Raw genomic sequence first — 13737 nt, forward strand, 5'->3', positions numbered from 1 at the left:
TTTCCCTCTCTGTTCCTTGTATACTCTTTTATATCCTAAAACAGCTAGCGATGGATAGGGAATAGGAATGAGCGAGTATACTCGCTAAGGCACTACTCGCTCGAGTAATGTGCTTTAGCAGAGTATCTCCCTGCTCGTCCCTAAAGATTCGGAGGCCAGCGCGGGGCGGGGAGCTGCGGAGGAGAGCGGGGAGGAACGGAGGGGAGATCTCTCTCTCCCTCTCTCCCGCCTGCTCTCCCCTGCTCCCCGTCGCAACTCACCTGTCAGCTGCGGCGGCCCCCGAATCTTTAGGGACGAGCAGGGAGATACTCGGCTAAGGCACATTACTCGAGCGAGTAGTGCCTTAGCGAGTATACTCGCTCATCCCTAATAGGGAATCTATTTAGGTTCTAGATGTGGGGTCATCCTTTTCATGTCGGGTATGCCGCTTTTGCAGGTCAAGTCAGGGAACAATCTCAGGCCTCGTTTTTGTCTGTTGTATTGCTTCACCTGTATAACTTCTCTGTTATATCCACGTCACCGAGCCTGTCTCTGCGCTCCGTTTTGTATCTGTTGGTCTGCTTCCCTGACAGGATTGAACGAATGTGACAGCTGGGAAATTGACGGTTACACAATATACACAAATGTAAAAAGAAAAAAGCTCTATAGTTGAACGGCGTGGGACACTGAGAGACAAGGGATCATGCAAATAAAACACAGAGACGCACAGGTATAATACCAACAATCCAGTTTTATATTAGAGTTAACTGTTTAGATAGATGTTCAACTCTTTAAGACTATTTACAAAATGTGCCATTTCTTATAAAATCCATTTCATTTTTAGCATCGTTACAAAATTTCAGTCTGAAAGGACATGACAGAATATGCGACGACCTCACTTCTACAACAGGTACAAAATACAATTTTAACTGAAAATAACTTAGAAAAATATACTTCCTGACATCAAGTCCCTTCTTCAGACGTGGTAGTGCAAGGAATTTGGTCATCGAACTATCCTTTATAATAGAGACTCTCCTCTGTAGTATTACACTTATTTTGGTTACATTTTTAAAGGCATCATTACATATTTTATAGCATATTTGCCAGAAAGTTATAATAATTACTATTCCTCTTCAAAAGAAACATATGTAAGAAAATATACCCAGCTCACCACACAGGGATTAATAACAGTATCTTTCCTAATCTCTCACAGTGCATATACACATCTCCATGTATTTTATATAAACCAGACTGTATATTGTATTATAGAATTCTACAATGAGGCACACAGTTTTCTAGAATACCAGTAAGTGCTAACAACTTATTCTTTAAAATGCTTACCTATAGATTGTATGAGACGCACTAATATAGAACATGTGTATAAATAAAAATACGCAATACATCATTAGTATATGAAGGAATTATAGAGCACAGTTATTAATATGTCACTTATGGCCAGAACATTTTACATGGAATTTTCATAAATTTCTTGCATTTTATCTGCATTCAATAAATTATTAAAGTTAAAAAAAAAAAAAAAAGTGGAAGACTAATGCAAATTAAACCATTTGGCAAGGAAGAAGAATGGAAGAAGTATACGGAGCTCTGGACACATGGGGCTGAGCGTGGTCAAATTAACTGGCAAGGCATTATGGGAAATATAACTCACACACACTACAAATAATTTCTTAGAATGTCCTTGCACAAATGCAGGAATAATGTAAGAAAAATGATTTTTTTTTATCTCGCTGAACATCTTAATTTGAAGACGTTGTCCAGCGTCTATCAGAAGTCTCCATAAAAATAGACAAACATCTGCCTTTTCAGGGGCGCGTTTCACACCGCCATCAGGATTTCCTTTTTTGTATTTCATAATAGGATCAGAAAAATGAAAATAATGGAAGGCCAAATCCACTATATGGCAGACACCGAAGATGCCCACCGGACCTCATTAACTATAGCAAGTTCTGTCAGGTTTCTATCATAGTGTTCGTCATTGTGCAACAAAAAATATTACTGGATTTTGCACAATTTTTTTCTAGAATTTATAGTAGATTTTCCTGATGTGGGTGTGAACAGAGCCTAGTTTACAAAAGGTTTTCCACAATTGATTTTTACAATTTGTTAACCAGATGTGTCAAAAGTAAATAAGTGTGCAATCATACAACATTTCACTCTATGTCCCCAGTTTACGTCTTGGGGCTACGTGTGAGTTTCTGAAAACAGGATTCAGATAGAACCCCGAACTGAACCATAGGATGTCATTAGTCAAGTGGAGACTAGAATAAGGTCTCAGTTTGACTAGCTTTCTGTTTGTTTCCAATATTTGTGCCAGATAGGATGATATACTCAAATCCAGGGATGTAGAGTGAAACGCAGTGTGAATGCACCCTAAGTCACTGAGCAGATATTGGGTAGCTGGGACCTCACCACTCGGAAGGGATCCCTATGGATGTGTCCACATAGACGGATTCTCTCCGCTGAACTCTATGGGTTTTATGTAAACCCACTAAGAAGTGACAGCAGATTCATGGCCACCCTTTTGAAAAAATAGACTGTGACCCATTAGTTCTTGAGATTGGCGGGATCCCAGTTATTGGTGAGTTTAATGACAAATCTGACGCTTTGTGAAAATCAGTTATGGAAAATTAAAAAAAAAAGCCCTATGTTTGGCCATTAGATTCTGACTTAGGGCCCTTTTACACAGAATGATTATTACTCAGTTAAGTGTTCGATCCTGCGAAACTCAACGCTAATCGTTCAGTGTGAACGAACAATGAAAAATAATTTGTTCGCTTATCGTTTGTAGTTCAATTTGTGCAGGCATAAAAATTAAATGACGAAAGTGACGATCCGTCTGTAAACAGGCAGTTGTTCATCTATGAACAACTGCCTGTTTACTCTGAATAGAGACGGGTGACTGGAAGAGATATCTGTCACACTCCGCCTCTATTCAGTAAGCGATTATGGCTCCTCTGTGAAAGCATAGGAGTGATAATCGTTGGGACAGTCGTCCAGTGTATCAGGACCCTTAGACAAGCTTAATTTAAGGCTCACCTACATAAAGTTATTGTTGGTCCAATGGAAAAGAGAATGAATGTGATGAGAACTGGCCTGTATAAATGAGACAGAAGTGTTCATATCATTTTGTAAATTGATCATGTTACATAAAAATGAAACAATCACCGGGATACTTACGTGAAATTGCTGAAATTGTTACAAAACTTGTAAACGGAAGAACTCTGAGCATAATAATTCCTCATTTAAAAAGAACATTCTAGTTAAAGGGGCATCCCAGCCAGAAATATTTATCCCCTATCTGCTGGATAGGGAATAAAAGTTGTGGGGGTCCAACCGTAAGGACGTCCACTAATTGATAGAATGGGGGAAATAGACTGTTGAGGGGGAACTTGTTGTCTATGGGAGTTGTGGGTGTAGTATATGCAACTCCCATTGAGTATGAATGAAGTAACAAAGCAAATGCTCGATCACGACTCTATACGAAATCCCCCTCGCTACAATGTTGGACCCTCACTGATCTAACATTTATCCCCTACTGAGTAGATAGGTGACAAATATTTCTGTCTGGAATACCACTATAAAAATAGTTTTATGATGATAATATTATATCTGAGTCATGTAGTTTCTAGTTATTGTCAGTCACAATTATGCATGGGAAACCATGATAGATTTCACTAGATTACCAACCAGGAATATTATGCCAAACACTTGGTAACAATTAAACCACAAAGGCTTGAAGTAGCAGCGATGCAAAAATGTTGGCTCTGACCTGATATCAACAAGATGTGTGTGTACACTATTACATCCACCAAACTAGGCTGCTGCAGCGTGTGGATAGCATACCTAGACGTCAGTCCGAGGTGTCACAGCAGACTGGCACTTGGTTTCATAACAATAGCTACAAATGACACGACTTGCAGGGTGGAAAGAGACCACATCCATATTTTGCATGCTGAAAGATAGACAGTGTCCTTTAAGTCCATATGATTAGGCACATCCATTCATTGTGCAATCTGTCGATGAGTAAACGTATAGTGCAGGATTCTTCTCAGTGTTCCCGACCAATTAACCAAAGTCAATTCTTGGTCGATATTGCAATACCATGGGATAAGACTAAATAGAAGAAAGGAAACAGAACGAAAGATATTGGGTAAAGCACAAACAGGGATTCATGTGAGCGGTGGTTTCATTTTAGGGAACTGTAATAGAAGCAAGCTCAGTTTTATATTCTTCTGACTTTGTCACGGACTGCGGATGGACATCACAACAGTCTCTCTGCTCATGCGGTTCACAAAATAGGGACTTTACAGATTGGAATTGCTTCAGCTCCTAATGCGATTCCTGATGTATCTAAAATAAATATACAGGGGGTAGGCAAAAATATGGAAACACCATCCAAATGCATGCCTTAAATTACATGGGATTATAAATTATATTTCATCAAGATGTGTAGAGACCGATTTTAAATGGAGGTAATATGACACAGATGCTGGGGGGCAGAAGTGAACATCTGCCCGGGCTACAAGTTTTTATTGCTCAGGGGTTTGAGCCACTCAGCTGCTGTTACCAGCTGGCTCCAAAAAACCACCCTGAGCAGGGCAAGAGGTGAAGTAAACACAAATTTGTGGGGAAAGCTCTCAGTCAAGCAAGGGTGAAAAGGGTAGCTCAGTGCTAATGATTAAAATCCAATGCATTTCGTAGGGTGTTTCTATATTTTTGTCCACCCCTCTATAATACTCTGATTTTCAGATTCCTAGCTTTTATAGACAGGGTACAACTGGTTCATTTAAAGTGCACCTGAGTTTTCAACAAGTTTTCTAAAATATGCCAGGTTCTCCTTTCCCCCTTATTTGCTGCTGTTTGCACCGTTTCATGTCTGTAAGTTCTAATTTTCAGGCGGTCTTCTCCATTTTTCTGTAGTTCTGTTATTTGCAATCTATTTTCAGGCAGGGAGAGTGTAGTAATAAGATTAGCATTCTGCCAGTAGTTACCTGTCCTGACTTTCTTGCCCCTTAATTCCCTTGCTGCACTGCACTGTCTCTGGTCCAATCAGCAGGGACACAGTATCTGAATGCTCACCCCACTGTTTTCCCGGGACAATTAAGCACTTAGAGACACTCTGGCCAAATGACTGACTTCCTTCCCAGTAAACCCACTAAAAAGTATGTGTGTGTAATGGGTGCAAACAGCCACAGACATATACCCACATGCTGTAACAGCAGGAGGGGCAGAGACTGTGGAAATCATTATTACAGTGTCTGCAGATCTGTCAGCCTGCAAGTGCACGGGAGCCGCCTGTGAAGATAGCTCCTTGTTACTATAGAAGCTCTGTACCTAACCACAGAGAGTTGACTGATAGAAGCTGGAAGGGAGACCCCTAGTGGCAGACAGTTCAAACCTGATTTACAGTAGTAAAGCAACAACATTTGTAATGCAAGTATATTACAGAAATGATGAGACTAACACAGGCTAGTAAATGGGCATAAATTGTCTGAAAAATGTTAGTGCCCCTTTAAAGACATTGTCACATGACATGCATATTTCCTAGTAAGGTATATGAACAGGTGTCTTCTGGGAACAACTAGGGCTGGGACAAGTAGTAGGTGAGCTAGGCAACAGCCTAGGGTGCCTCCTTGCTACAGCTGGGGGTAGGTGCTGCACTTTTATTGGTAACATTTTTACTTCTTGTAATGGATGCGCTCATTGTAATGGGAGCTGCCATCCTACCTAAGCTAACAGCACTGGGAGATACACTTTACAACAGCCACACAGACCACAGGAATCTGTAGTCTAGAAATGATTCATTGACTTCTATGGGACCATGTTGTAGACATGCTCTGTGTCCGCTCATCTACTTCTGGTTTTGTAAAACTCTACATTGTATTGCAGTTATATAGAAGTAATAACCAAACTGTTTTTATTACTGGGGATAGCCGATTGTGGCTATACAATTCCCTGAGTGGCATATAGAATTATATGCCAGCCACTCATATGGGCTCTCTGCGCTGGCTCCATCAGTGTACCCCTTCTATGATGTCAATATGCCCTAATAGGGTATATGAAAGGGGGTAGTCTTAATAAGATAATCCCTTCAACCATCTACTATAAAATGTAACTATCAGCTTGTAGTTATAGGGGCAGAACAGAAAGTGTGATGGCGCAATCAGACTGCACTTTGAGAAAATATGGAAGATATTATAAAAGTGCTATAAAATACATGTAGAGCAGCCGTACTAGGAGTGCATGGTATGCTGGATGTTTTTGTGCTTAGACCCATTTATATCACATAAAAGCCATTCAATGCATATTGTATTAAAAATATCATATTTATACATACGGTTGAGGATGTCTCTGAAACAGGAGCAATATCACTGAGCGACATATGCAGTGCAGCCGAATTGTTCTGACATTGGAACTGTGAAGGAGATTACGTGCGGATTAGAACAAGACATCCACAACTGCATGTAGAAATGAATGATCTGTAAATGCTTTATACAAACAGAACTCTCAAAACAGCCCCGAAATGATCAATATTTTGTACATTTCACAGACAACAACTGCCAGAAATAATTACTCTGACATCTACAGAATACGTCTCAATGTATGATTCATGAACCCAAAAAGGAAGTGATGAATACATAAATCTGCATAAAAGACCTGACATTCTACGCTCCAATCCATCCAGAATCCCGTTTCTCTTCAGTCACAACGCTCACATTTAATTGGTTTTTCCTACTAATCGCTTTTGTGACATAATTGAACGTTTTTTTTTCAAGAAATGTGCTTTGTCAATATCAAACCCCTCCCAAACCCTAAGTGAACAGCATTACCCAAACCAGCACCATCTATGTCCCTGCAGCCAATGCTGGCAATGCTATCCAGCCCCATGCCAGTGATTGGTGTTGAGCTGCAATACCACATATAGCCACATGGACGAGACATGTGCAAGTAAAAAAAACTGTTTCAAAATTGTGATAGGTCAACGTTTATTCTCTGCCATCTTGGTTTATCTGCAGGTATCAGTTACATTTAAAAGCTCATTCATTTTCCATATAGACAATATATAATATCACATTTCTTAAAAAAAATACCCCATACTACGTGTGGTGTGTCTGATGAGATGCCGTACACTGCAGGAGTGGATCTACAAAGCACTGGTTATGTAATCTTGAGACCACTGCTGGAATAAATGTTCAGAAGGCACCTAAAAATTGTAGACACATATCTAGCAAAGTTTAACTTGACTCAATGCCTTAAGATAATGGTCTGAACTACGCTTTGTTTACCCTTTTAATGGCTTTACAATGGCTTTTGTTGGTCCTGGGCTTTAATTCTGGCTGATAGAAGACAAAAGTGGTTTTTAAATGCTTCTGCCTTCTCCCTTACGGGTTACAAAGCGCTCAAATCGGTGCTATGTAGCCAAAAGAGAAAGGGTAACTTCTGATATTTGACCAGGCGATCACGTGACCACTGGGTGCCCCCTGCCAAGGCAGAGCTGCAGGGTCTTGGCAGACCCTAATCCGCTCTGTTAGTGACTATTGTCACTACAGGGGGATGTTTTCCCCTGTAACTGGGGCTCCTATGGATGCCCCAGCTATAGTGGAAAAGTGTGAAATTTAAAAAAATATATAATATGAATTCCCCCTAGAGGTCTTATATGACGTCATGGGGGACGTAGATAGTTAAAAAAAAAAGTCACAAAAAAAGTTTAAAAAAAAGAATAAAATAAAAATCTATACTTAAAAGAGAAAATGACCGACCACCGACACCAACCAAAACGGTCGCCGTATGCTCCCTGTGATCTAAAATTATACAAATTATATATCAAAACGTCTAAAACAAAATGAGGAACCCATTCATTCTAGCATAAATATACAAATTCTAAAAATAAATAACTATAAATAATTTTTAAAAAAGCCCTAAATGTCATGGGGAAAAAACTGTAAAAATAATTTTGGTAGCTAAACAAAAAAAAATTTTGAAAAAAAAAACACCACATGGGTAAAATCCCCAAAACATTTCTGGTCCTTTAGGACAAAAACAACCTGGTCTTTAAGGGGTGAATGATTTAAGATAAGATAACATGTTTCTGTGGCTTTACTTGCAGAAGAAAACATAAGTGTATAAACGAACACAAGCAAAAAAAAGCTTGAAAAACACCTTGTGCAACCTTCTCTCCTACTTCTATAAAGCCGCATGCACTCGGGCAGATCGGATTACTCATGTAGAATCCGGCCCTGGCGGCAGGCTGAATCTTGAATCTAAACTGCGGATGGTGCGCACGGCTCGCCGTCATACACGCACAGTACAGTTTTTTTTAAACTCCTGCTTTTTCCGCGGCTTGTCCACACTGTCAATTGTGGACAGGTCGTGTGTCGGACGGCTTCCATTGACTTCAACGGAAGCCGTCCCTGTGGGAACCACAATAAAATGGAGCATGCTGTGATTTTTCATCCATGAACGGAAACTGCAATTAGTTTCGGCTTGTGACCATGAAGAAACATTTTTTCATAGCATGCTGTGCAGGATTATTGCTGTAGAATCCGGCGAAGGATGCCTGCTCCAGATTCCGCAGCGAACATCCGCCCGTGTGCATGGGGCCGCAAAAGCAGAATAATGTACCATTAGGAATCTACACAAACACATTAGTTGTTGAGAAGCTGAAAATGCTCTCTTCTACTGATCCCTTCAGCTGTGCGCAGGGCATGGACAGTGCAAGGTTTTAGCCTCTGAATGTAAAGGTTTTCACTTGCTGACGCCATGAAGCCCTATTCACATGACGGAATGATTGCGCAGATTCTATGATGAAATGCACATTGGAATCCGTGTGTTCTCCACATCCCATTACTTTCAATATAAATCCATGTCGTAGGTCACACGGTAAGGATTTGAAATCCTCATCATAGAGAGAAAAAAAAGGACTCAAAATGTCAATTTTTGACATAGTTTTTGCGCAGTCTGAAAGATGACTGCACACGGATGTGACCCACTGAATGGGGCTAAAACCGTGCGAGGATCAGTGGCATTTCAAACAGCAAATCTGTGGCATAAAGCTAAAGGTCGGCACATGAGAACATCCGCCATGTGAACATACTCCTAAAATGACTAACTGTTCCTAGTGAAAGATAGCACAATGTCACTTTTTCTTCTGTTGTGCTGTTATGTTGAGGAATTATCTGAAAAAAATTAAAAGTTCCATTTTTTCTTTTAAATAATGGCTTTTTATGGTTTTTGTTTACCATTGTGGACGTAATAAATATAATTCTTCATGTTCTTCTTCCCCTTTCCAGACATCCCTACCTACTTCCTCTCTTAAGCTATGACATAATTCTGATTCAGTACTGCTTGTTCTGTCCACAGGCCTCTACACTATATAAAGCTGCTGCAGCTAAGAGTGCTCTCTCAGATCGTATGAAGGTCCGTTCACATAGGACGACTGTCTGGCACACAAGTGCCCCACAGACTACCGCCCAACTATGTCGTTCAAGTGAATGTAGTAGTCCTCTATGCAAGTGCGTGTGCCAGTGGTCTGAAAAGAGTTCAATTTTTGGACCATGTACTGACTTCACCAGCGGACAGCGTGGGGATGGGGCAGCGGGTGAGTCTAAAAAAATGCATCCCCTGGCTCCACCTTACCCCCCCAAACAGCATAACTATAACTTAGTTTATGGTGCTGTTCAGAGGTGACAGCTTCCAATTAGAGCTACCACTATGCAGCTACCCTGTAAGCCAAAGTCTGACCCATTAAAGAGTTTTTAAACATGAGATTTTCTTCCTTCTGGAGGCTAGCTAATTTGCATACTTTTTTCCAGACAACATTACCTGTAAGGGTCCTTCTAAACGGGCTGATTGTTGTTTGAACGAGTGAGTGACGATCTCATTCGCAGCCCATTTGGATGAATGAGAGGGACTGATCGACTGCTGTTTAAACTGAAGGATAAGTGAATGAGCCAACGATGATTTTTATGCCAGCCTAAAATGAACGACAAACGGAAAGCGAGCGATTCTCATTCATCGCTCAGTCGTTGGCTCATGTTAAACCGAACGATATCAATCTCTTTAGCTCATTTGAGAGGTTTTTTTGAACGATAATCGTTATGTCTAAAAGCACCTTAAGACCCCCTATGACAAATGGCGGTCTCTACAAGCAGAAACAGTACCCTTGGAAGATACATCAAATGCTTCTCACCCAACCCTGTGCTAACAAGGGACAAGAACCCTTAAACACCTGACTACGGGTGTCTTTCTTTTTGCAGGAGACTCCGGTTTGGCTAAAATCCCTTGTTTTTATTTTCACGACTCCATAAGGAGTCCCGCATTGCCATACAGGGTAGCTGCCTATAGAGGCAGTTTTCTTCCCTCTAATTGGTACACCAGGATTAGAGACATCTATCTAGACAAAGGAGCATTTTTTAAATGATTCCAATCCCTTACTGGTATAAAAAAAATTAAATGTGTAAAAGGCCATAGAAAGAAGAGAACAAAGTAGCTGCCCCCCAACTAGTCGGGCTCATTGGTGACTGCTGACTGTCAGCAGACGTTTATGGCAGCCTGCGGTATCTGCCAACTCTGCACACTCACAACTGAACATATATTATAGCATAGACCTATACATACACGTTTTAGCTGGTTTCGTGCAGGTACACTTAAACAACACATAAAATCAGCAGGAGAAGATATTTACATTTTCACCCCTTAGTCGCCATCTCGTCATATATATGAACTCCATTGTGTGGTCCTTTCCCATGATTTCTCCATTGCATAGTACATCCAGCTGAAAAATAAAAACGCTTATAAGCAGTGTGCAGCATTTCATGGCGGCTCATTACATGCCTCATCTACACCTTTCCCTGATACCACTTTTCCCTAGAAAATAAAAAATGAAATGAAAATACAGTAAATTGGTAAAAATGATATTCTGCTAGGAGAAGCACATAGACAACCAATGCTGCCATCTTTATAGCTTCTGCAGGGGTTGTTAGTCGACGTCAACAGCTCTGTGAATGGTACCCAACACTGATAATATGGACGGGAAGCAGATAGCACAGCTTCAGCCACATTCACACTTATGTAGTGGCTTCCGTTCATAACAGCAGCTATGACATGCTGCAGGATCCATTGTAAGACTGATACCAGCAGAGCCCAGCGGTCCTCAGTGACTAAGTGCCCTCAGTGCGTTCACACTGGCACTCTCACGTAGGTTTCAGGTATGTCAAATGAAAAAAAAAGGGTTTGGTACCGTGTTAGCCAGTAGAGCAAAATGTGATTGTGCCCAGCAAGAGAAACCAAGTAATCTTGTAGATATGATACCTTTTATGGGCTTTCACCACTAGTGTTTTTTTTTTACGCTGCAATATCGCTGCGTTTTTTTCAATGGGACTTTCTAATGTTAACCCTTTCCAATCCACTGTCTGACCTCTAAAGACATTATGATTTAAGGCTGTACAGCTCAGATGTTGGAAGATATCTGTCGGGGTTCTCTTACTGTATATTGCCAGCCTCTCTGCTGTCGGAGCCTATCCAACGTGTCACCTCATGCAGTACTGGCTGTAGCCAGCATACAGCGCTGTTGTATAACAGCAGAAAAAGAGTAAGCCCCCTAGGAAAATCAGGATACCGCTCTGAGGTTCATTCAATTCTATTCAGGTATGTGAGAAACGTACATGAAAAAATGTGCAAAGACGCATGTATTTTAAGCATATGTTTTCATGTCTTAAATTGCATGCATTTTCATACGCTTTCATCAGGTTTTTTTTTTATATGAAAAATGTACACATTTTCGCTGCAAATTTTTTTTTCTCATAAAGTGTTGTAGTTCAACACTTTTTCCCCCCCAGAACACAAAAACGTATAGGTTCAGCATGTGAAAATGTACAGCCATACATTTAACATACATTTTCCATTGACTGCAACGTTTAAAAGAAAAAAAAGCAAAAACGTATAGGTTTCCAAATTTTTTTGTGGGACAGAAAAACGTAGCAGGCTACACCTTTCAATCCAACAAAAAACACCTGAAAACATACATCAAGCTAAACAGTCAAACGTACGCATAGTTTGACTATGTTTTACCCATTATAGCCTATGGATCCATGAAACGCTCCATTTTCACCCATTTTGCAAATTTATGTTTCACGTATGAACATATGCCAGTGTGAACAGGCCCTTACACTGAATTTCATTAGTTTCCATTCTATTAATGAGAGAATTAGCGCTGAAGTCTATCACATTTGACAGAATTTACTACCGAGTGTCCAACACAAATATGAATAGAGTCGAGATGAGACAGATCTGTCACTCAGTAGCCTGGAAAAGCTGTGTGACAACAGCTGTGGAAACTATTAGATTGTTCATCAATCTTCACCGTTACTTAGCTTACCCAGAAGAAATATAGAAGATACAAAAGCTTTTACTAAATAACTTGCCAGAAGAGCACAAGTCACGGACTGTAATGTACGATTACTAATACACACCATGAACAGGAGTAGGCAGAAGCTAAGAGATCATCTCTGTCTGCCAACTGTCTTTGTACCTGAGACAAGAACGGTGTTATGTACTGAAACTTGATGCCCCTGAGACATCGTCTAAGAACAGACAGTGGGTAGGCAGACCTGCCAAATGTTAGAGATGCCAGACTTTAGGCAAGTAAGTTTTGAGCAGTGGGTGTAAATTGTTATATTCCACATTAATAGCACTTTTTGCTAGAACAATTCCTTAAAAGATACTGAAAAATATGTTTATTTAACCAAGTATGTAACCTGCTTACTATATCTGCTTATCTGATGTATCTACATATAACGGTACAGTTCTGTGCATTTCAGGAAATAACCTTAGGCTTTTTCATGCATGTCCCTGTGCACTGGTAACGAGACATACTAGAGACCCTACAAGGCTTTGCATACATTTAAAAAGAAGGTTTTAAAACATTTCCCGCACCGCATGTAAAGCCCTTGCGAGTGGTCTAGTGGGCGAGCCATACCATCTCCAGTGGGCTGACCGGACCATCTCTGGTGATCTTATGACAAGGCACAGACATGAGATTAATTTGCACTTAAAAGAATACTACAACAGAAATACAAACATAGATGTGAAGGTTTTATCGTCCATGAATAAGTGTTAAGGGATCATCAGGTCAGCAGTGTTATCTGTGTTAGGCCAAATGCACATGGGCGAAAATTCCGTGATGGGATTTCCCGCAGAATTTGCACCTGTGCCCGCTGCCATTGGATTGAATTAGATAACGCAATCCAATGCAGACTGCCGTGATTTGACCACCTAAAAACTTGGATAGTAAACAAATCGCGGCATGTCGTATTTCTGTGCGAGCCTCGCAGAGGCTCAGACAGAAACGTCACTGGTGAGGCACCGGCTCTGATCTGCGCATGCGCGGCTGTACGACAGAGCAGAGCAAGACGCCAAGAGGAGGTGAGGACCGTGTCACTGCAGGGGCACAACTCCCATCCCGCTGCAAGAATTCTTGCAGCGGGATCTGACCAGGCCGTCTGCAGGAGGCCTTATAAATGTCTCATACTTCCCAGTCATGTATGAATCTTTTTGAAGATTTTAGCCCTTTGTTGAAAGTGTCAAAAGTTGTTATACATTTGTATTCCCAAATTCTTCTATGGCTTTGTGATCTGAAATTGCCTTTCAATAATGGCTTTGTGATCTGAAATTGCCTTTCAATATAATGTGTCCATGACTAAAAAAGTGCTCAGCCACAGGTAATTCTGTCTTTCCCTC

General features: G+C 40.7%; 1 protein-coding gene across 5 annotated transcripts in view; it reads right to left on the minus strand.

The window, feature by feature from the left end:
* Window positions 1-712: 712 nt before the first annotated feature.
* Window positions 713-13737, minus strand: part of PCGF5 (polycomb group ring finger 5) — an 86056-nt gene continuing 73031 nt past the window's right edge. For 4 of the 5 annotated variants that reach the window (XM_066600715.1, XM_066600713.1, XM_066600716.1 and 1 more), the window contains exons 8-10: window positions 10685-10774; window positions 6338-6415; window positions 713-4113 (exon numbers count right to left, since the gene is read on the minus strand). In XM_066600715.1, coding sequence (XP_066456812.1) covers window positions 4066-4113; window positions 6338-6415; window positions 10685-10774 — 216 coding nt within the window. In that variant the 3' untranslated portion in view covers window positions 713-4065. The remainder of the gene's footprint in view (window positions 4114-6337; window positions 6416-10684; window positions 10775-13737) is intronic. The other variant, XM_066600718.1, reaches the window with a different exon arrangement.

Source organism: Eleutherodactylus coqui, chromosome 4 (assembly GCF_035609145.1).
Source record: "Eleutherodactylus coqui strain aEleCoq1 chromosome 4, aEleCoq1.hap1, whole genome shotgun sequence".
Lineage (NCBI taxonomy): Eukaryota > Metazoa > Chordata > Amphibia > Anura > Eleutherodactylidae > Eleutherodactylus > Eleutherodactylus coqui.